Source organism: Haliaeetus albicilla, chromosome 10 (assembly GCF_947461875.1).
Source record: "Haliaeetus albicilla chromosome 10, bHalAlb1.1, whole genome shotgun sequence".
NCBI lineage: Eukaryota > Metazoa > Chordata > Aves > Accipitriformes > Accipitridae > Haliaeetus > Haliaeetus albicilla.
This window is the reverse complement of record NC_091492.1, coordinates 21,003,180-21,027,401: the sequence shown is the minus strand read 5'-3', so window position 1 is coordinate 21,027,401 and position 24,222 is coordinate 21,003,180. Positions and strand designations below refer to the sequence as shown.

Genomic DNA, 24,222 nt, shown 5'->3' with positions numbered 1-24,222 from the left:
GAAAATGTGGGGTTTGCCACCCTAAAACTCCTGTGGGTTTTTATAAATGACATGCCCTGCTTAAATCTGAAAGCTTATATCTACTTAAGTAACCAGAAGAAATTTTCTCTCGTTGGGTTGTAACAGTTGAGCGTTCTTTATGGGCACATTTTTATAGCAGCCTTTACAAACCTTGCTAATTGTGCTGCTTTGGATGAGGACGAAAACAAGGTAGTTTGCACGTTGAAATTGAGGAAATGGGGAAACGTGGTAAAGTACTGCGGAGAAAATATGAATGTTGCATGCTACAGCTGAAAACCTCTTCCAAAGCTGCTAAAATTTTAGGTGGTATAACTTCAAATATCTAACATTGAATGACAATGGTATGTACCAAAATCATGTAGAGGATTGCTTTCTTAGTAACTTGAGACCTGCACTCTGCTTTTGGAAGTGCTTACATGCAAAGGGACATAGTAAACCTTATTTCATACTTCAAAAATCTGACTGTAAACAGATCGGAGTGCCCCTAATAAAAATGGCATTGACTGTGACCTGTGGTTCTTCCTAAGATACTCTAATTTGGAAGAGAGGTGGCTTTTAAAACAGACACGAATGACAAATTGTGTTAGTGTGAGTTCCTGACAGCAAACAGTGTCTTTGTTAGCTACTGCAGGCTCTGCCATCAAAGCTGCTCATTTTCAATGGCATCTTTAAAGAGCAGTTAGTAAAGCCATTCCATAACTCACTGGTTTACCTGCAGGTTCATGGAATGATTCACTTTTCTGCCCAGGGTGTATCACAAGTGGATGAGTACCTTCTTTGTAAAGCCTTTTCTTGAGTGGAGGCATCCGAAGGACAGGGGCACTTTGTCCCCCGACTCCTCTTACACCGACTTTGCCTCTCAGGTGCATGAATAGCGCAGGGAATCTGAAAAGCTTCCTTCATGAGGCACCTGCAGCAGAAGAGGATTTTTGAAACATTACAGTCCTTCCCCTCAATTACCATGACTTGAGAATGGCTGTGTTCAATTTGGCAGTGAAAGACCACTGGAAACGCTGGAGCTTATTGGAATGGGGAAGGTTGTTGGTGACCTGGAGCTCAACTGGAGCAGGTGAGGTATGGTCACTTCTGGCTTGCTTTTTTAACCTCTTGCGGTTAACACAGCCTCTTTCTAACCTGAGAGAATCCAGGGTATTAACTGTTTAGTCCATTTTGCTGAAGTTTTCAGAACCTGAACGAGCGGGTTTCCTAGTCCCTCCTGAAGGAAATGGCAGCCATCAGCTGTCCTGGTCTGGGCTCCTGGTCCCCCTTTGGAAAGCAGGAAACTATGAAAACAAAACTGTGGGTGAAAACAGCGGCTTTTTTGTTCTTGCAGATCTATGGTGTTTTGTCTAATAATAAGCCTTGTTCAGGTAAGGGCTGGGAAGTTAAATGAAGGAGATGTGGTTTTGGAGAACTCCGAAATTGCATGGCCTGACAGGATCTTGGCAGGCCTTCTGTATTTTTTTTTTGTCCACCATTAGTTCAGTCCACTCTATTACAGATGTATTTAGGAATCCATCCTGTCTGCATAAAAAGAGGACCAATTTCTGTAAAGTTACATTATTTTGTTAGTACATTTCCAATGCAAATAAGAGGATGACAAAAATGGCTTCAAGGATGAGAATTACAGTGAGAAGTTGCAGCAGAGCGAACATTTGCATAGGCAACATTTCTCCTAACTCATTTGCTTGACATCCTGTCTTCACACTGCCACAAAATGTAAATCCCAGTCCATGCATATTCATCAGCTGCTGTATGGCTCGGAGCTGCTCAGGGTTTAAGTAACTTTATTAAATAGCTTTCTCAATTACAGGTTGAGATAAGTGAATTTCCAGAATTGCCTTGGGCTCATTTCTTAAAGCTCAGGAGCGAGGGGAGAAAAAAGTAACGCAGCAGAGCGGAGTGCTGCCTCGGCCTCTGCCATCACCCTGCAGTGGGTGGCTGTGGAAAAATAGGGGGCCTGCAGGAGGGGAAGAAGTGGGAAATGGGAATGTTTCTTGCTCAGCCATATGCTTCTTACTTGGCCTGGTCCACAGTTTATCACAGCTGATGAGACTTCTGCTAAGTCTTTGTTGCTCCCCACAACTCTTCTGATGAGTAACTCGGTGTTTTCCAGCCTGTTAGACTTGTCAAGGGTGTCTTGGGGGACGTGGGTTTTCTTGGTGCTCTGCTCTCCCTTGTTCCACGAGCTGTTTATTCTGTTTGTCACAGGAACTGGTGGCTTTATCACCTTCCACCCTTTGCAGTCCTCTCTCTTCCCCATAGCAGGTGATGGGTTAGCTTGAAAACAGAAAAACCACCTAGAGCTGGAGAAAAGTTTGCACCTGAAAGCTCCCATCTTTTCTAGTTGTTATCCGCTGGTTTGCTGAAAGAGACTGTCCCTATGAGTCTTGCCTGCTTGCATCCCCCAACCTTTTTAGATTTTGCTATTCATACTGGGCAAAAACCCAGCATATATTATAGGTATAGAGAAACGAGCAGTGTAAGAGCACTAAAACTTTTTGGCTGCTGGATGCACTTGGCCTTGATAGCTTCTTATGTGAATACGCTGTTAGCAAAGCACATGGCTGGGGTGATGGTACTGGCGTGGGGATATTTCGGGGGTATTTCAGGGCTTTGGCCCTTTGCAGCAGTGATGCAGTTCGTGGCTCTTCAGGCCACGCTCCTTGGGGAGATCTCGGACGTGAAGAGCTGAGGTCTGCACGGCGGGAAGTCAGTCAGTTCGTGGAAGGAGCTGTGCGAAGGTGGATTCAACCGCAGAGGTTGGGCGGGAAGGCTTTGCCGTAGGGAAGTGATCAGGTACCTGAGCCCATCAGGTTGGAAGAGAAAAAGGGGGTGGGTGGGAGGGAAGGGGGGACCTGCTGGGGCAGGCATTACTGACACCAACTGTTTCCTTCAAGTCTAGCGGGCACGGTTGTGCCTGCCCTCGCTTTAGGTTGCCCAAAATGGTTGTGGCTCTTGGCTTGAGTCTTGAGTGGGAGAAGGGACATGCGGTACTGAGAGCTTGTAACTAGTGCAGCAGTTCTGTGTGCCAATTAGTGGATTTGTTCCACAGATTTAGTGAGAGAAGCAGGAGGGGTATCCCCATGTACAAGCAAGGATGCCGGCGTCTGAAGCCCCTGCATCCTGCGTGAGCCTGCTTTCTGGCTTGCCTGCCTTCAGCTGGAGAACGATCTCAAGTCCCTGTCTTCTGCTGCGGCGGCATTGCAGAGCTGTATTTGGGTCTTGTTTGTAATCATATATCATACCATAAAGCCTTGGAGGAGGCTGGCCCGAGAGGTGAGCGGTGCTCGCCCTGGGAACTGGTTCCCACCAGACAGCTGAGCTGCTGCTTAGGCAAACGCAGCTGGCCGGGGACAGCGTCCCTGCTCGAAGGCTCCTTGCTGCCCAAGTTCGTCTGGGGTGGTTGGGCATTCAGGGCCATTCGGTGGCCAGAAGTGTTGAATGAATTGCCAAGGCTCTTTCCTGGCTTCTTCGGTTGACTTGATCATTTTAACGGTGCAATACCTGGTTCCCATTTCATACAGTCTTGGTGCAGCAGGCTGCTGTTCTCGGCCCCTGAAGGTGGCAGGGCAGGAGAGGTTGGTTGCAGCTTGATGTACGGCTGCGGGTTTCTCTTTTGTGCATTGTGCTTTCTTTTGCAGTACGTGCCAATGCCTCTTCTAAAATCCTGCCTGTCTTGATGTTGAAACTGCCCCCAAACAAGGGCCTTGGTCTGCATCTCCGCTGCTGCGGCAGTAATCCTCTCCCATAGCAAGCTATTTCTCTGCAACCCCCGTTTCTGAGCACACGGAGCTGCACGGAGGGCGTGATGTCCTGGTGAAACCCCAGGAGCTCTAAGCTTCGAAGAGAGCAGAGAGGTTGACGGGGGGAGCATGGATTTGCTGCTAGATTGCAAACAAAGCCATGGGGGTGAACAACTCATCTCATCAGAAGGCAGTTCTTAAGAAACAGGTGGCTCCATCCAGAAACACCAGACTAACCATCACCTCTGAGCTGGGAAGGCTGCTGAGCATCTCGCTTCCCAGAATGACGTGCCACCAACCCAGAGAGTGCCAGGTCCCCTCCCGCCCCACCGAGAGCCCAGCAGCCCTGTGCTTTGCAGCACCCCAGCCCCTGCTACAGGGCAGCACCGTGGTGGGACACCTGCCCCAGAGGTGGGATGCTGCAGTCCCCTTCCCAGCACCATCCTGCTCCTCAGTGGCCTTCCCCAATGCCACCTGGGTAGCCCATCCCCAGAGCCAGGAGCCTGCGCCCACAGCTCCTTCAGCTCAGAAGGGGAGGATATTTGGGGATGCTCAGCCCTCTACACGGGCCAGCTGTGCTCCAGCTCCAGGTCATTTGCTCTGGCTGCATTTGAGGACTGGGGGCCAGGGCGAGGAGGGAAAGGAGGGGTAGGTGGTATTGCATGCACAGACTGCTCCTGAGCTGCCTGGCTCTTTTCTTCCGCTTGGGTCAGAGCTGCTGGTGCCGCTGAGAAGCCCCCGAGCCCCTTCCTGGCAGCGATGGCCCCGGCCCGGAGCTGCTGGGCGGATGCTCCCACACAGAGGAGAGGACAGATCCTCTTTTTGGTTCTGCTTTCGGTTCCGCTCTGCAGAGAATGCCGGGCATACGACCGCCGGGACCCGCTGTCGGTGGGCCGGCGGAGCGCGTGACTCTCTGAAACCACCAACCCCACCAAGGTGCCTTAGCCACCGGCTCCTTCAAACCCTCTCGGTGTCTTGTCCTTTGCTTCTGTGTCCAGGGCAGGATGTGCTGGTGGGACCATGGGTCACCACACTGCAAAGTGGGACCAGAACAAAAGAGGGAATAAACTGGAAAGGAGACCCTGTGTTCCAGGAGTGTGAGAGACAGCTGCGAAGGGAAAAGGAGAGGAGGTGGAAAAGCCGGGTCTGTGGGAAGAACCTCGCTCCTGCTGGTCTCCTCTGGCCAGGGAGCGATGCTGGCCATCCTTCGCGGCTCTCTGGCATGGCACATGGCAGCCAGGAGCCGCTGGCCGTAGCAGGACCTCTTCTCTTGCCAGCAAACTCGGCTTGTGCTCAGCTATGATAAGTTCGTAAGAGACTTTTAATTGTGACAGATAGTGGGCCCTTTGAAAAGCTGTCCTTGTTACTGTATTGATGATCTGCCACCCCTTTAATGTGCTGCCCTGCGTTTTAGTGCTGTAGCCCCATTGCTCAGGCTGGTGGCTTCAACCGAGCAGCAGCCAGCAGAGGTTTCCCACTCCATGAGTGCTGCATTTACCCCCTGGCACATAGCGCAGGATCTGGCCCCTCTACCTCCCTGAAACAATTTCTTGCTCCAAAGAAAATATTGGTGAAGGGGATGCACCGGTCAACCGAGGTGGAGGGTTTGCACAGAGACCGGCGGTGTGGCTCTGTGGCTGTGGCACACGAAGTGGAGCTCAGCTCCCTGCAAAGTGGATTTTTGGTGGTTTATGGCTTTCTGCCCTGCGGGCTGGATGCCACGAGACAGCGGCAGCAAGCACTGATGTTGGCTTGGGTACAAAACTGATCCTTTGGGCCCAAGACCCTTTCTTAGCAGGGCTGGGCTAGCAGTGGGGGATCTGCACCGCAACGTCCCTGCAAGCAGCACCAGTGGCAGCGTAGGGTGGATGCACATGCTCCTCCCGGCTCCCCAAAGAGCTGCAGGGCAGTTGGCTTGTGTCCCACAACCATGAAAAACCAAATACGGGCCAGAAACGTAGCTATGGCTATGGGGAATGCGGCCACTGCCGGCCTGAGCGAGCACCTGGGCAGTTTCACGTGCTGCTCCCCGAAACCCAGAGCTGCAGGGACCGGGGTTGCTCTTGAACATCATTTAACAAAGCTCGGCCACAGGGAGGAATTTCCAGCGATGCGTATGCTGGACCAAGTAATTTCCCGCTGTAAAGTGACCAGGCTGCAAAGGGGGCTGGGAGCGAGGCTTAACGAGCATCTCTTTTGTTTGTTTTATCCGTCGCAGCCTATGAGTAAGATTCGAGTTACCCCAGCGCTGCTCGTTTGCCAGAAGTCAGCAACAAAGCGGGCAGCCGGAGATCTTCAGGGGCTCCGAGAGGGCTCTGTCACCCAAACCCGCTGCTCTGACTCATCTCCTGTTAAATGATGAAACCCTGAGTGCTGGGGCTGGAGCAGGCTGGTGTCGGGGGCTGTGCCCTCCACCCCCCTCTTCATGCACTTTGCCCCATGGCCCTTCCTCATCATCCACTCTGACACTCAAACATCCCTTTTAGAAACATCTCAGGAGGTGAAACAGCCCAGGTGAAAGCCCTGCCACCTGCGCAGCACTCCTGGCTCTGTAAGCCCTTGGGATAAGGGTTTTGCGGGATTCTGTAGAAACCCATCTTCCAGGGTTTTTTATAAAACCTGTGCTTTAATGTTTTTGTTTGGGTTTGGGGTTTTTTTTTCCAGAAACCCCGTATTCTGCCCCAGGGTGAATTTTCCCACGAGTTTTTGATGCACGCTTAAAAACCGCAAGCACCTCGCTAGGCAGCAGCCGAAGGAAGGATGAAGCGGCCAGCAGCTCACTGGAAGGACGGTCCCCTTGCACCAGCTGCCGATGCCAGCGGCTCTGTGCTGACTGGTCTGGGAAGGCCCGAATGACTGTCACCTCCACTGGCTGCCCCTGGTCCTGCCGCACCTCTGGCTCCCTGCCTGGCAGCGCCGGGATCTGGACTTCGCACCCTGCCCACGCCTGGCAGTATCTCCCAGGCTAAACCGCCCTGAGAAGGAAAGAGAAACCAGCGCATCTGTTTCTAATGAAGCCAAAGCCAATTTAGATTTAGCCCTGCATGAATCAGAGCTTTTTAAATATATCTGGAGGGGACGAGTTCTGCAAAAAGCACGTAACCACACCGGCCATTGAGTGGGGAACGCTGCCGTCGCTCTCGGGTGATGCAGAGGAGCTGCTGCCTTGTGGTTAACAGCCCCTCCTGCCACCAGCTTTTACTGCTGCTCCCTTTCCTTCGTGGAAATGTTTTGTCCTCATCCATCCAGTCCTCCTCCCCGGCCCCTGCTCTCAACCCAGCCCTGTAAAATGCCCTGCAAGGAGCAGGGGCCATGCCAGCTGCTCTTCTTGGTTGTTGTTTAACACACCGTCTTGGCATCTTTGGGTGAGTGCTGGGAGCCTCCCATTTCTGCCCGTTTCCAGACACCAGACATGGTGCAAAAATGCAGGGGAGGTTTTGTAGCTGCCAGGCACCCAAATCTGGGATGTGGGAAGGGATACCGATGGCCACCGTGGTCCTCATTAAGCAAAGCACGTGCCAAAGCCTCGCCATGCTCTCCAGCCCGTGCTGGGCGCCCATCGCCTTCCTATCCCTGGCCAAGCACAGAATCACCCGGAAAATCTTTATTCTTGATGGGCCGCATGGCCATGAGCCCAGCACGCCCTGGGACCGGTGAAGAGAAGGATGCCCTCCCAGAACATTCAAGTCCCAGCCCATGGAGGCTCTCTGGATGAGGCTCACGACATGCTGCAGATTTTGCATGAGCAGGTAACCAGCCCATTGAAAAAAGGCACTTTCTGCCCCACCGCCCCTTGGCTGCAGCATCCGCAGGCAGAGCAGCGGGGCAGCTCCTCGCACCCCAGGCGGGTGCTGACGCTGCACATTCTGCCCGTGTTAACCTTGGCTGCTGCTCCAGCGCGTTTCTGGGTGATTGAAAACATCCCGGCAGGGCGTGCTGAGTGCAGGCGAGGAAGGGAGAAGCGCTGAGCCAGGGAAAAATGGAGCCAGGGGTCTCCCCTGGGAAGGGCCAGGCTCGGTGCTGCCAGCCCCTGCCCGGCCGGGGACCCCCGCCCTGGCACTGATGGGGCGCAGCGCGCGGCGGCGTTCTGCCCGAGCTGGGTCCATGGGTGCTGCCCACCTCGGTGGGACCCAGGGCACCCCAGAGCTCTTGGTTGTGGGATAAATCCCCCTGAAGAGTTGGGATACCGTCCCCGTCCCCCCCCCCAGCACTTCCCCTGGCACATGAGCAAAGCCCCCCCGTGGTCTGTAGCCAGAGGAGCTGCAAAGGCTGTTTGGAAACGTTTCTAACTGCAAAGCCAAAGCTTTTCAGCAGGAAATGCACCTCCACAAATATAAGAGCAACTTTAGAGCTTTATAGCAAATATCTTTCCCCAGACCAAAACAGCACTGCCGAGTTTGGGGTGTGTTTCCAGCGCATTTTTTCGGGCAGCTGCAGGGCAGATTTCCTTCCAGACTTGATTTGCGTTGCTCTTAAATCTCATCGGGAGAGGGCAGCTCACCTTCGCCGTGGGCCGCCGGCGCTTTCCCCTTCGCACCGCTGCAGCCCCATGCCCTGCAAGCCCTGGTGCATTTTAGTCTCTCCTGGTAGCTTTTGCATTTTTTCCCCTTTCTTTCAACTGGCTGGATTGCAAAGCCCAGCTCTTCTCTGCTAACATCTCCCCACAGATGTGTGGAATTTAGGAAACTTGAGTAAAAACCCAGTAATTCCCTACAGCTGCTGATCCCACACCAAAATGTGATGGCATCACAAGCCTTTGGTAGTAGGGAACAGGGATCGTGTCTGATGGATGCACCTGCTGTGGTTCCTTTGGTCTGAAACATTAACAACTGAGCTAGTCTTCAAAAAAAAAAAAAAGTTATTATTATTTTCATAAAGCCGTGCATTTTCTGACCCCTGGGACCAGACTCAGGTATTTTCCAGGAATTGCTCCATAATCTGGAGAGTCAGAAGGATTTTTTAATTTTTTTTTAAATTCAATTTTTACCTGTTACTGCCCTGGTTGTCAGAGTTGCAGACTCCTAAAATGACAGTGCTTTGCCCAACCTGCCTTGAAAAGGCCATCCCACGTGGTGTCACTGGGGGAGCATGGCAGGGTCCCTCCAGTCACTCTCGGGGTGTTTGGTTTCAGTTGCCCAAATCTGTCTCTGCTCATGACCTTCACCAGCCCCAGCTGGGGAAAGCGCCTGGTCACTGGCGTGGACACACGGTGCAGCTCCATCCCCGACACCGCCGCAGATACCAGCTGCTGCTGGCCCCCAAACGCAACCTGTGGCACAGAAGTGTCCACAAGGAGAAACGTCCCCGTGTCCCAGGGCAGCTCGCTGGTGCTGGCTGAGTTAGGAGCAGAATAGGTGCTGGGGGCAGCTGGGAATTTTCACAACTGCCATCTCAGCTGTGCAAAAAAACCCCCAAACAAATCAATGCAGCTTGCAGCTGCATCTCTGCCCAGGACAGCCTCTCCAGGCACCCAGGTGTGCCCAGAGGAGACAGAGGTGTCCCCAGTGGGTCTCTAGGCTGCCTGCAGAACTGATGGTCCCCTGTGCAAACCCCCTTCCCGCTGCCTTCAGAGCAGGTGGCTCTAAAAGCAACCTTTGAGCTGCTTGCCTTCGGTGGTGCAACCGCCATCTATGCAAACGAAGCCTTGAGTGGGTTTTCTGCCTTCTAATGACTTGGGGTTTTTTTTCCTTTACTTGTCTTGGCTGATGGAACAAGAGCTGTGCTCTGAAAGGAAACCAGCCCCTGTGGGAATCCAGGGAGGATGCCTTAGGTGCATGGGGGGTATTCTCCCGTGCCCGGGGAGGCAGAGGGCTGCGGCTTGGCGGCGGGCACGGCTGCGAGGAGGTGCTCCGTCTCCGGCTGTGCCTGCGCTCGCCCTCCTTCAGGATGCTGCGGTGGGATTTTCAGCCAGCTGGGATTTACTGCCACTCCATGCCTGCGCCCCGGGACCTCCCTCCTCACCCTGGGGGGACTCACTGCAGTTGCCCAGAAAGCACCCACCGCGTCTGCTGTACAGTGCCGCTGCCCTCGCCTGCTCCCCGGCAGCTTTGCTCTGCCCTCCCAGTTATTTAAGGGGTGTATTTTAAGCTCAGAGACATAGAAAGGGCTGGCACAGTCCCTGGACGACAGCCCCCTCTCAATACACCGGTTATTATTTTAAAGAGCAAAGCCCCAGCGCAGCAGGGCTGGGAGGTGGCTGCGGCTCAGGCACCGGCCGCGGCAGCACCGAGCCCTCCTCTGTCCCAGGTTAGCGTTTGGGGTGATGTGGGAAAACAGATGGCAGGGTAGAGGTGCGTCCAGAAATCAATTAGCTCACGATTCTTTTTTTCCCCTCAGTTGTATTTGGCCTTTATTCTTCTTGCTTTCCTATCTCTGAACCTACACAGGGAATTCAGCTCGTACTTGCGACACTCTTTTTCAAAAGATGCTGAATTTTTTTTTACTGAAAGCCCAGCTTGTTGCATTCCTCAGTTTGCAGCGCTGGGCACTCAAAGGGCATTGCCCAACACAGGAGCGAGTTAGAGAAGAGTTTCTGCAAAGCCCAGCTGATCTGCATCCACCTGCTTTCCATCCAGCATCCCCACCTGAGGGGGGTGTGCACCCTTGCCTGGTTAAAAGTGGGTGCTGGGGTGTCCTTGATGTCCCATTAAATGAATGGGGTGTGCAAGATTTTTAGCTAGGTATTTCTTCTTTCAGGTGACATCTGCATCCTTATGGATGTCACCATATATATATATATACACATAAATGGTGAGTCGGAGTGCCACGGGTGGCTCATGATGAAGGATCAGCCTGTGCTCCCCGGAGACGAAAGGCTAATTTCCCTTTTTGAGCCAATAAAGACGTGTCAGAGGGCTGGAAGGAAGGGGAAAAATTGGCAGCACCTCTGCGCTTTTCAGCACATTAAGATGTCACCGTGCTTGGATTTAAAAAAAAAAAAAAAAAAGCAAGCAAGGCATGAATAATAAATAGAGTAATGTGGAGCTGGCTTCAAGGGAAAGCTAATTTCCCTGGGGCTCGCTCCAGGCTGTATACATTAAAATCTCGCCTGCTTTGACAGCTCTGTGACCTGAAGAGAGATGCTGAGAAATGCAGTGTTTTGAGCAGAGCCTGGCCGATGTCCTGCTCCCAAATGTGACTGGGATTTCTTTTTTAATGCTTTGATTCCCCCTGCCAGTGGTGGCTTGGTCTGCCTGTGGAAAAAGAGGTGTGACTATGCCTGTTGGTGTTAAAAGAGTTGTTTGAAACTAAAATGGACAGCTTTTCTTTGCAGCTGGCTCAGAAGCGGTGTGTGCACAGCTTGCATACGTTGGGTTTTAGAAAGCAAACGCGATGCTTTGCTGTGCAAAGGCCACGTCGGTGCAGTGGGCAGCTCACCAGCAGGCAGCTCACCAGCAGGCATCAGCTCAGGCAGGAGGGAAAAGCAAATTACCCCTTTTCCACCCGAGAGCCGGAGCCTCTGGAGCAGGCTGGCTCACTCTGGGCTTTACGAGGATGGTGTGGTTGCTGGTGACACAAGGAACGCGTGGAGCAGCTGACATGAACGTGAGGCTGCTGGTGGGAAGGAGATGCAGTGGAAAACCTAGCTGAAATTTTGTTTTTCTCTTTTATTTTTAAATATCAGAACCCCAAATTTCTGAGGTTAGCTGGGTGAAGGGTTTTCTTAATTGGTGTTTTCTGTCCCACTGTGAGATGTTCTGTGCGATGGTGCTGGCCTGCTGCAAACCTCCACTGGTACACGGTGGGCACATGGGATGGGATGCGTGGGCAGCTTGTGGATGGCGGGGTCAAGCCAGGACCGGGCACCCTCCCACCCCCCCCCGAGGGATGAAGCAGAGGAGAGGGGACGGGAGATGGGTATGACCCAAGGAGAGGTTTTTCTGTTACCACCCTCAAATGAACATGGGAAAAACGCATCTCCCCCCACTCCCTGCCCCTCCTGGAGCCTTGACCTGCCAGAAGAAGGAGTTATAGCCACTTCCAAACCCTCCGGACGCTCTTAACGTTCCATCGCTTGTGCAGCCCTACTCCAGCAGATCTGTCACTTCACGTGAGGCTGGCAGGAGTCCGTACCCTTGGTTTTTCTCATTTATTTTTAATTCTGTGCTTATGCTGGGCAATGCTTGACCTGGTGCCGTTCATCTTAGACGAAGCTTCTGCTGTCATAATGGGGGACGCTCTGCCGTGAGGTGTCCGACGTGGTGGCAGCATCTCGGCGCCTTGGGAGAGCTCCGTCACCCTCGCTTGCTGCATGGGTGCTGGGGTGTCCTGGGTCTGAGCCACGCAGGTTCGCGTACGGTGACCTCGTTCCTACTTTCTTCCTTACTGAGTCATTCCTGAGCGTGTTCCAGTAGCTTTGCTCGTGCTGCTGACTAATTTCTCCTTAACTCTTTCCCCCACCCTGGCCTTTCAACCGGAAAAACTGGGTGCAACGATGGGTTGCTTTGGGTTTGGGTTGTCTGGGTTTTTTTTAATCCTGAGTTTACCGTGGCGGGCTGTGACACGGTGTAGTTAGACCTGGCGGTGTAGCTCTGACGCCCACCTGGCGACAAGGGCAGGGGGTGGCGACGGGGCTGTGCCCACCACCCCCAGGGCAGCCCCGAGCCTCCCGCGGCGGGACTCGAACCCTCGGTCTCCCCCTCGCCAAGCCGACACCTTCCCCCCTCACCCACGGCCGGAGGGCGGGCCGCCCCTCCCCTGGCCCCGCCCCTGCTCTCCGCCCCGCCCCACGCGCGGGCTCGCCTGACGACAGCTGCAAAGCACTTTTTCAGCAGCCGCAAGTGAGGTGAGTCGCAGCCCCGCAGCGCGGGGGGGGGGGAGGGGGGCTGTAACCCCCCCCTCCCCTCTCCCGGCGGGTGGGGGCCGTTGCGGGGGCGTCCGGGCCGAGCGGCGAGGCGGCTCTCCTCCTCCCGGGGAGGGGGGCAGCGGCTGCCCGCGCTCGGTGGCCGGCCCGGCCCGGCCCGGGCGGGGCGGGGCGGGGCGGCGGGGGGGGGCGCGGGCAGCGGGGCGGTGAGGCGAGGCGGGGGCTGGTTGCTGAGGCGCCGGTGCCCGGGCTCCCCCCTCATGCCGGCTCGTGGGGCTCCGCTGTGACTCAGCGCTGGCCCCCGGGGGGGTTGGGGGTGACGGGTCCCCGCGGGGGGGACCGACACGCAGGCTGCCAGCTTCCCTCCCGCTTCCCTCAGAGGTCCGGCGCAGCCCCCGGGTGACCTGCCGTGCCAGCCCGCGGCCTCCGCGCTACCTGAGCCAATGCTAGATCTGGAGGTGGTGCCCGAGCGGTCTCTGGGGAACGAGCAATGGGAGTTCACCTTGGGTAAGTGTGTGTCCCGTGTCCCCCCCCCCCCCCGGAGCTCTCCTGGCTGCCCCGGGCCCCGTCTGCGTGAGCGGGGTGATTCGGGTCCCCTCCTGATCCGGCGTTCGTAAGGTTTCTCCCAGCGCTTTCAGGGAGTCGCAAGTAGGTGGAAGAGAGAGAGAGTCAAAGCTCGCCTTTCTCTTTCGCTGAAAATACTAACGTACAAGCTTTAAGGATTCCCTTGTAGCGTATAGTCTCAGCTTCAGCTTTTGCACGCTGAGTTGTGCTTTGGTTGTCAGCTTGTATGCTTTCTTTTACTCGTTTACCTTGTTTTGTCTTGCCTTGCCATCTTAGGCTAGTCACTTATTTAAATAACTCCTAAAAGAGGAGGCAGGGGTGTGCTGATTGTCACCTGAATATATGTCAGGTGATAGCGGCATCTTCAACTCTGCGCTAATACTTAGCATAAAGACTGTGCTTTTCTCTACAAACTCTTTGTAAACGTGAGTTGAATTTCACAATTTCTTTGTGTTGTTGCTGGGTTGCGACATTATAATGGAGAAAGTAAAGTTTTTGAGATGTTTTCTTAGGGTTGGATAACTAGTATTTCTCCCCCGCAATTATTTGTATTTTTTTGTCTCTCTGAGAGGTCCTTCCCTACCAGTCATTGCTCTATTTACTGCAATGAGAAGGAACTTTTCCCCCAGCTGATGGAAATTTGGCTGGTGCTCAGCCCATGACGCTTAAATGTACAGTTGAAACTCAGATGATATGGATTCTTAAGATGACCTGTGTTTTCAAGCTGATATTGGTAGTCCTTAGAACTCTCAAAAAATACTGCAGCTGCCACATTTTCCGAGGGATTGTTTGAGATGTCAGCATTGGTCTCTTTCTCTCAGTTTTCCAGCTTTGCTCTTGCTTTGTCTAAAGCACAGTTAATGGTAGTAGTAGTTGGGCTAATGTAAACAGGGCTCTGCGTGGCAGCCGTCTGTATCTGCCAGAACTTCCGTTACACTTCTGCTGCTGCTGTTGTCACCTGTGACAGCAGGGGGACAGGCTGTTCCTTAAAAACACTGTTACACAGCTGCCATGAACTTGGGTCACACCAAAGGAGTGGTGCTGCAACGTAGAGTTGTTTATACGAAACCCATCAAACACAAAGGGCTGTTTATGCTGCTGTGCCTTCAGAGGCAAGTACAACTCAATGGTTCCAGCGAGCGTTAGAATGGCTTTTGGAGGCTAATTATAGTACCTCAGGTCCCACCCTTTGAAATCTTGGTGATCTCCTTATACCGCTAGCAAGTTACTGTGCTCTCTCAGCTCTGCGTGACCTTCCACGATCCTTTAGTGCCTGTATTACCTGAAGAGAGATGCAATCTCAAATTATATACCCTGACAATCTTCATAAATACGTAGTACCAGCTTCCCCCTGTTCTCCTTATAAAAACAAAAAAAGGGAAGAGAGAAAATGATTTTCATTTTCCCAAGAACCCCCAAAGAAGCCCGTTAATGCAGTCGCATGGTTAAAATTACATATTGTCTCTTTGTCTATGTGTGTGTACACACATGGATAGATGTGAGAGAGGAAACTCAGCTGTAATTCTTGGAGTAAACATAGCCACCACGTGATGTGTCTAATATATAATTAGCATGACCTGCTGGTGTAGAGCAGGAGGCTGACTAGGTATTAAGATACTTAACTTTGTCCTGCGCTAGCGATACTGTATGAAAATTGTCCCTGCTGATAAAGCTGGTTCAGCTGTGTTAGTGGTAGCGAGGTTGGAAGCACCGGTGTAAATGGGATTCTCGCTGCCAGCGGTATTCTACTCATCATTTGTTTAGATCTGCTCTTAGCAGAACTAATGGCAGTATTCCTAAACTGCTGCTGACTCTGGCTTCCAGTATTGTGCCCACAATGGAGATGACTGAGGGGAAATGCCAGGAAAATTTTTTACATGAGTTTTTGGATTCTGTTTCTGGCTCCAGTGTTGACTCATTGTGTGACCAGAGCATAAAAAATTTAACTGAGGCTGAGTTTTGTGTTCAATTAGATACCTGTGTCACTGCACCTCTCGGGCTACATTCCTGCCATTTTAAAGGAGAACAATTAAATACTTATTCTGTAGTGCCTATAGCTGTATTATTAGCATTTGAGATGTATAATTTCTAAGGCATACTTGCATTTCTCTTGCTTTTTATACTTTCTTTTCCTACTAAGTTTCACTTGTCTTTATTTAACATGTTACAATTCATCTTCTCTTGGATTTCTTGTATTCTTCTCTTCTAATCTTTATTCACTCCTCTACCCTCCTGCCCTTCAAGACAGTCTTAGTATAGGCTAACGCTTCAAGCCATGTTGTTCATGACCTGTGTATGTGAGAGGAGTGACTTGTGTCACTTCTGTCACTCCAGCATTTAGAAAAGGGAAAAGTTTGTGGTAGGAGAGTCCTAGCGCTGATCTCTGTGGGCGTTATTTGCCATGGCTCAGTGTGGTTGACTATCTGATGTGCTGGAAACCATGTTTGCTTCCCTATTCTCCCTGACTGGTGAGCAGGGGAAAAAGAATTCTTTGTTTTCCTCTTTGACTGCAAAAGCTGCCAAATGTTGGGGAAAAGGGGGTGGGGGGGGGTGGGGGTGTGTGTGTATGTGTAAAAATAACCCAGTTTCTTTACTCCTCCTTTGGCTCTCTGCTAATGGAGGCAAAGCAAGGATACTGGCTCTTTCACGCGTGTTTTAAGCTCTCCAAGAACAGTTTGCAGAACCCAAGTTGCTCATGGTAGCTTTGCTAAGCAGCTGCGTGGCAAAATCTGCTTGATTCTCAGTTGCTGAAAACTGAACAAAATCATTCCATGTCCATTTGCTTGCAGCTTGAGAAAGCTCTGAGTAAGAGAGTCACATGAGCCATCTGTTTGCACACTTACCCAAGATTGCATCAGTTTACATCGGACTACAAACTGAACTTCGTGTCTGTGCTCACTTTTTTAACCACATGCTTTTTTACTGAAACCTTACCTGCTTCTGACACTTACCATCAGCGTATAGATTCTGTCAGCTTGTTTGCTGGCTTTGCTTGATCCTTTGCCACTTGTTTTTTTTAAAAGAGCTCGTGGTCTTACCTCTGCAAGTCTCCTAGGAATACTGACTTTGAAAATGGGTTTTATGCTTTTAAATCACCTTTACTTCTTTTGGAATCATAGCTTTTACTATGATAGAAGTGTGAAACTTTCACAGCAGCATCTTTTGGCTTAGCTTCTTGCTGTTATTTACGTTTCTGTTCCACTTCGAAAATACTACCTAATGCATAATAACTGTCTTTTTAAAAATCAACTGCTTAGACTACAAGGCAACTGCCATTTCGTAGACAATAGGAAACAGTGCTGCTTTATTGTGTGGCTCTCTGCATTTTAATTTTATTACCATTATTAAAAGAATAATTATTCTTTTTGATTTCATATCATCTTCTGGTGTATAATTTCTAGCTGCAAAAGAAAAAAATTGTTTCCAGGATTATGGGCTAATGTGAAAAACAATTTCACGGAAACAGTTGTATAGGGTATTTACAAGTTGAATTACAAATTGAATCGCTGTAGTTTTAATCTGTAAGCCTGTTTTGCCAAAACTTGATTTCATAATTGCAGAAAACCTGCAATGTGTGGGCATGACAGGCATGTAGTTTAGTGCAACAGTGAAAATAATTTTTTTCTTTTAGTGTTATGCTAGCCTTACATCAAAGTAGTACCTATGGTGATTTAGGCATGAGTGTGATTTTTATATATGTGTATATATATATATATATATGGAAAGAGAGAGGGAGTTTTCTCACTTTGCTGCTGTAGATAATGTCTAAAAGGTGCTTTGGAACATGATGTATAGTCTGAGTTTGAGAGGTGTGGCTGTTAACTAAAAATGTGAATGCCTGAACTGTTAACTAAATAAAAGTGTAGGTCCCATGGTAAATTTTCCCTAATCAAGGCAACCTTCTTAATGTTTAAAAACTAGAAATAGAAATAGAGAAGAACAGGGCAAGGAATGTAAATAAAATGTCAGATAACTAATCTAAATTGACTTGCAGCAATTAGTAGGGAAATAAAACTTCACAATTATGAGCTCATAACCTTTCTTTATAAATGCCTGCTTTGAATCCAGGAACACGATCACATTTCATTTGGAAAGGCAACAAAGGTTTTAAGTGTGATAAAGGATGAGATGGTGGTGTGGTGCTATTCTTTCTGCAGAATCAGCTGTTTCATTCCACTTTCAAAAATTTATGGCTGTAAAGATAAGATATACACTGAAGAAAAAACAACAACAAAAAAAAAGCCCTTGAAATTGTGTTAGCGGGTGAATGACTATTTAGTGCATTACTTCAATTGAACCAAATTGTTTAGCACGTTTATCTTGTCTGTAAACTGAGAAGATAAAGTTCCTTCCTTGACACAAGTGTAGCCCTATCAGCAGCGAATGTGGCCAGTTAGGTCGAAGGAGAATCATTGCTCCGTTTTAGTATTTGTATCTGTCTTGTACAACTACTCAGTACTTTATCAATCTTGATAAAGGGTATGCCATAAAATGCAGTCCAGGAGCCTATTGAATGTGTATAGGAGTGCTCTAGCCAGCTTTAGTGGAGTTTGGTATAGGCTATTTTATCAGTTACTGGATTGTTCACCCCAAAAAGCAGAAAATTTTGTGCACGGATTGAAGAAAGATCTGTGCATTTTCTGCCTGAACTTTGCTGTTTAATTTTGTGGCTAGAGATAATTTTCTTTCATATATGCCTAACAAACTGATAGACAAACGATGACTTTTCTGTTTAAAAAAGACAACAAAACAAAACAGGCCTGTGCTGATACCATGAGTCAAGTAGGCTTATTTGTTGATTGCATACCTTTCTGTTGTAATGTACTGTTTGCTGATGACGGCTCTGTTAACTCACCTGTAACCTTTCTGTTGAAAAACACTGTTAGCTGGTCTCCAAACTGAAGAAATGCAACTGTTTTTATTTACAGGAATGCCATTGGCTCAGGCTGTAGCAATTCTTCAGAAACACTGTCGCATTATCAAAAACGTCCAGGTTCTCTACAGTGAGCAGGTGAGTACTGCATGGTCTGTCTGGGTCATTCACCTCATTGTGTCCCAGAATTAAGGCATTAGGGGGTATATTTACTACTGCATCGTGCTAACGTGTGTGTTGTATGAACTGTGGAGCTACTTGAAATTGAATTATGCCAAATTAATTACCACCACATCAGAGCTGTAGCTTCTATAATGGTTTCACATCAAGTGTAATAATCCTCAGGACATTGCAGTGATTTAACAGGTGTCAGTTTTGTATATGCAGTGGTGGGGTAGTATTGTTTTTCCTTTAAGAAGGGAAATGTTCTATAATTAGTTGGATAACTTAATTCTATTCTTTTTACATTATCATTGTCAAGTATTTTTGAAGTACTGAATTGCTCATTACCTTCTGCTTTCATGTTTGGTTCAGAGGTGATGAACCCCCTAAGAAGGCTTCCACACTTTCTCTCTGGATCTGCAATTTTGTCTGCAGAAAGTGGATGCAATAATTTAAACCAGCTGTAGATGTTTTAAACATTCTTCATAACTAAGCATTACGTCCCTAACATGTTTGACTTCCACCAAAAAGGGGACTAGAAGTGAAACCTTTCTGCTAGATCAAATAAAATGTGGTGTATACCCACCTTTACTTTGAAGGAAGTGGAAGGGAAGAGGAGATAGGACAAAGGAGTATTGTGACTCTCCAAATGTGTATTATGTGAAATGCACGTTAATCAGAAGATCATATTCATATGCTGTAGATGACAGATCTTTGTAATTTATGGGGTTTATGATGACTGAATTGCAAATTGAAAATCTAGCTCCTTGTACTTAAGGCATGGGAGCACCTGTCTGGCAGTGAATGCATTCCTTGGTTTTTGTATGCTTTTGAGGTGTTAGTTTTTCTTACCACAGTGCATTCCGGAATTATTTCCAGGTTTGTTTGGATAAATTATGAGATTCCTGTTCCTCCCAGGTTTGTAGAATCACAGAAGGATTAGTGGTGTAGTGCTAGAAAGCAAGGTATACTGCTGCTTGGCTTTTTATGCCTCTTGGAAAGCTACATTGTGCTTGACCATGTACACTGAATTTTCTATCTGGAAGGCAGGGGAGGGTGTAGGGTTTTTCTCCCCAAGCTGTAATAAATGTAAAGATATTTTTAACATCTGCGTAGTGCAACAAAATAGTAGTTCTCAACTTTGTGGAATAGTAGTGCTGCTGATATTTTTTCTGTATATTATTCCAATTCAGTGCTTGATACCGGTGCATTTTTTTCCATATGCCACTCGGGGCCTGCAGTTGACTGTCTGGCTATATCCTTACCCTCATGCAGAACATCATGTACTTCATTGGCAGCTGAGCACAAAGACCTGCTGCTGCAGCTCTTGGAAGAGTCAAAGCTTTAAGTAAGCTTTGCCATGCACAACTTTTATCTAGCTAAGCTATACCTGAGCAGCCTTCATATCTTTCCTCTTTGCTTTCTAAAAGAATGCCTTTGAGCATAGTGATCAAATGTTATTGAAAGTTGTTGCATCTAAATTGCTGAATTTCTGATTCTGGAACTCCAGCAGCAAGTATTTCCTTTCAAAAATTTATATGACAATTAAATGCAATTAGATCTGCCCACGGCTCTCTTTTCAATTTGACATAAATGGGATGCCCAAACTGTGCCAAAAAGCTTGATGAACCCTTTTCTGTGACTAAAGAATTTTAACTCCTTTTTGGTCAGTTTAAGTGGGGTACTTAATTGCCTTTGTATGTTTTCCTAAGCCTCTTCCTCTGGATTTGTGTTGATGGGATTGTTCGGTGATTGCAGTTTTTCCTGCAGCTTTGTGTAGATTAGCAGTGTAACTGCACATCTGAGTTGCTTCTGTCAGGAAGGACTCTTCTGTTGCTTCCTGGCATCATCTTTCATTCTTGAGGTTCTGTTTTGTGTATTAAGTCGCAGGAACTAAATTTGGACCCTTGAAACTTTTCTTCTATTAGAAAATATGCCAGCATAGAACAGAAGCTATTTGCTGTAATAATTATCAAGCTTTTCCTCAATTTTTTTTCCCCACCCACTCAAACGTACTTGTAATGCTCTCATTCATTTTGGAATAACCTTATGAAAATTCTGCTTAGAAACCAGTGAAATGCAGGGTGTATCCCATATCAGAAGAACTTTGTTGGTATATTTAAATGCAACATGACAAGTCTTTTTGCTCTATCTGTAGCCTTTCTAAATTAGATTTATAAGGGATTTAAAAAAGAGCTTCAGGATCAACATTAGACCTTTTTGTCTCAGGCACATGGCTATATCGCAGTGCTGCTTCAATTCTACGTAGTATCATAAAAGTTTGCCAGCAATAGTGAAGTACTGATGCCATTGTGCAAGGCGCTGTGAAGATTTCATTGAGAAGACAGCTTAACACACCAGGTCACCGGTGTTCAAGAAAAATGAGCTTGAACTGAATCTGCTTCAGGAAAAGCTACTGGAGCGATCAAGGGGAATGGGAAATCTGCATCACAGGGGACTGAAAGCCCTGTGGTTTGTTTTGACCTAGTGATGTGAAGTCTAGGATCTGATTACTTAAATATGTGGTTTGGGAAGGGCTGGGAGATGCATGTGAAAATGCACAAAAAGTATCCAGGCTAGAAGACAGTGCTGATGTGAGAATAAAAAGGTGAGAAAATTTAGGATGAAAATTAGACTCCTGACAGTCAAAACACAGTCCTTCTCCCAGTAGAACAAAGGGGAGAGTAGCAGTTTTTAAGGTACCTTTTGCTTAATTCATAAAAAGGGCTGTATGGTGTGGCTGCCTGCATTAGAAGCCTGTACATGTCCCAGATGTCCCATCCCCATTCTGTCTTTTGCTAGATAACTGCTTGGTGCAGTTCTAGGGCATGAGTATTGCTGCCTGCCTGTCATTCAGCCTTTTTTCTCCTCTGAGGAGACAGTTGTGGAGGGTAGAGCTTTTTGAAGCAAATGTGCTTTAGATGGTACGTGATCAAATAGCGGAATTAGGGCCAATTGACTGTATGCATGGATTGTACCAGTACGGGAGTGAGCAGCTTCCACAGTGTCGCAGCAGGCTGAGATGGCGTAGAGCCTATACAGACACCAGTGAAGCCAGTGGAATGTCTCCTATTGACTCCAGCAGACTGCAAATTAAGCCTTTAGTTGTTATGATTCACAGTAACTAAGGAAACCTAAATTCACAACATAAAGGCCTGAAGCTTTCCTTTTGAGGCCTGAAAAAGACTGTGACACTCTTTGATTTTTGAAGTGGAAAGCCCTCTCACCATCTTTTTGTCAAGTATACACTTGGTTCTGATGTGGGACTTGATGAGATGGGCTTTTATTATTGTGTGCCAAAAATGCAAGATTGTCCCTGCGTGATGTCTTTGATGCTAAGCTAGGAATGTTAATGTTCAAGGTGGTTGTGTCTGTCATCCTGTTCCCTGTCCATCCCTGCACCTTCCCCCCCCCCCCCCCCCCCCATTAAAGTAATGGACAACTACCCTTTTGGGAGTTCTTGCAGGATGCAGATCTTACACAGGCACTTCTATTTCTTTTCATAAGGAAACTGAAGTGTTTGAGAGGTTTGGCCAAATGTATTTTCGGTATGCTTATTTGTTGAACAAGTGGTGATTTTCTGAGGCAGTTTTGTTTTTCCAAAGTAACCAATTTATACTTATACAATGATATGTATCTTAACTAAGAAGCCTTGAAATTAAAAGCCTAACAGCTTTTTTTGTTTTACAGTCACCTCTTAGCCATGACCTCATCCTTAACCTGACTCAGGATGGAATCAAACTGCTGTTTGATGCTTTCAATCAGAGACTTAAGGTAATAAAACACCCTTCCTGCAAACAAAACAATGCAAACCAAAAGCCTAGGAGATATTGACACTTAACAGACTCTAAGTATGTGGTTCTTTCAGACATTTAATTTGCCGTATATACTGCTCTCTTGTGATAATGAACTGTATTTCTTCAGTTTGGGGGCTACATCTTTGTTTAGAGGTTTAAGATGCTTTAACCTTGTACTAGGGACTGTAAGAGTGCCACAGGAGTATGATGGTCCAGTGTGGTCTCACTTGTCCATCTTGTCTCGAGTCGCAGCAGAAGCTGCGAAAGGCCATTACTAAAGCTAAGCCTAGGATTTAAAATCAGATCATTGGTTAATTAATGCAAACCAGACTGTTGTTTTCTGCCCAGGTTGTTCCTTTATCTGTGCTGCCATTTTATTTTTGAAAGTAAACTTACTTCCTCCTATTCTTAGTTTTCAGTTGAGTTAGGTTCACAGGATACTTGTGTGGCTAGAGTGCATGATCTCTCCCAGAAAGCCACATTCAGGCCTGTTGTGAGCAGCTGACTCCTGCACTGACTTCCGTTTGTTCTGGATGAGTTTTTATTCTTGCAATTGAAGTCCTCAGACCAGCAATTCTGCTTCTGTGCTTTTAGGTGACCCAGTGTTGATCCGCCTCTCTCTAGGATGCTTTGTGTAATTAAGATGCAAAATAAAGGGCAAGCTGGTTGCTAATGTCCCCTTGCTAACCTTGTTCCCCTTACTCACGTCTCCAATAAAACCAGCAGCAAAACGTCACTTTCCAAAATGTCAGCCTAGGGCTTTATCCCCCAAATGACTGTAAGAGTGTAGCGGCGTGCCATCAGCTGAAACTTGAGCTCTTCATGTACTTTAAATGTATACATAAAATTGAATACCAACCCAAATTAGTAGCTGTTGGAACTACTTATTTCTCTAGTAGTAACCTGTTACACCATGGTACTTTGTATTTTTCTTTTTCAAAATTTCTTTTATATTAACTATAAAAGTACACATTTTGAAGAGCAATTTTCAGTTCAAATTGAGCTCAGATGGGGGACAACTGGGCACTTTTTTGCTAGATTTCAGTTTGTAATTGCCTTATGGTAGTTTCTGTTCATGAAGTCATTCTGTAATAGTGGGATTTTTATTTTTGTCAAGATTTAGAACTTAATTATTCAGATTGTATATGCGAATTTACAATTTTTAAGAGAATATCTTGAAAAGTCTCTGTGTCAGACAGATCTTTATCAGTTAAGCTACACCTGCTGTACAAAATATTTCCAAAATATATTTAATTCTTAAGGAGGCTGAACTCAAAACTGACATAATCAAGTGCATGGCTTGCTTACTGACACTTTTTTGAATGTTGCAGTCTTGTAGTGTTTCTGAAGTGCTGTAAATAGTGTATGCCATGTCTCTTCATCTCCAGTTTTTGAGGGTTTGGCTGTCATTTCAACACCCAGTGTTCTAAGAGCTTTTCTTCTCATCTTTTTCCACAACGTGTTTTTTAAAAAAAAAAAAAAAAAAAAAAAAGAAATGGAAAAAACCCAACTCTTTTGGTATGTGTTTCTAGGTTTGTTTAAAAAAATATTAAAAATTATCTTTTCTGGTATCTTGTAGTATCACTTTTCTGGTCTAGTGATACCGTTTGTTTGTTTGAACTATGAAGAGTAAAGCTATGTAAATGCATGCAATGCTATGAAAACTTATACTTGTAAAAGTGTTCAGAAAGCTTTCTTTATAGAAGAAATTCTATGGGATCAGTTCAGAAGTGAGCAAGAGGGCTTGTTAAAGAATAGTGTAGGTGTAGAGTAAGTAATGCCTAGTTTTAAGATGTTATGACTGTGTTTTCAGTGTTGCTCAGCAGCAGCAAAACTGGAAAAATCAGGATGCCTTTTTTTCTTTGCTTTGTGTGTTGTTTTTTTTTAAAACACACTTGCTATTAGATTTGGTTGTGAAAGAGATTGAAATACAGGCTACTAAAATGGAAAGTTTTGATAGATCCAAAGAAGTTGGTGCAGGAATAAAGCCAGAGCAATATTCCTAAAAAGTTTCCTCCCTTTTTTCAGGGAGGGGAGGGAGGCTTGTGCATAGTCTCTCTACTCACCTTCAGTAGCCAAAGCACTGCAGGAGATGTTACTAACATGAGCTAACATGAAAGATTAGATCCAGGACCAGGTCCTGAAAACATTGCTATGAATTTTAGCAACAAGGGGTCTCACACATGCTCCCTCTGAGGTCAAAAAGAGTCAGATTTCAGAGTGTTGGTCTGTTGTTATTGCTGGTTAGTACATACC

General features: G+C 47.6%; 1 protein-coding gene across 2 annotated transcripts in view; it reads left to right on the top strand.

Moving 5' to 3' along the window:
- The first annotated feature begins 12,469 nt into the window (after nt 1-12,469).
- PHAF1 (phagophore assembly factor 1) overlaps nt 12,470-24,222 on the top strand; it is a 35,975-nt gene continuing 24,222 nt past the window's right edge. Inside the window, exons 1-4 of one of the 2 annotated variants that reach the window (XM_069793739.1) lie at nt 12,470-12,552; nt 12,950-13,077; nt 18,063-18,145; nt 21,860-21,943. In XM_069793739.1, coding sequence (XP_069649840.1) covers nt 13,014-13,077; nt 18,063-18,145; nt 21,860-21,943 — 231 coding nt within the window. In that variant the 5' untranslated portion in view covers nt 12,470-12,552; nt 12,950-13,013. Of the gene's footprint in view, nt 12,553-12,760; nt 13,078-18,062; nt 18,146-21,859; nt 21,944-24,222 lie in introns of those variants that run through there. The other variant, XR_011326548.1, reaches the window with a different exon arrangement.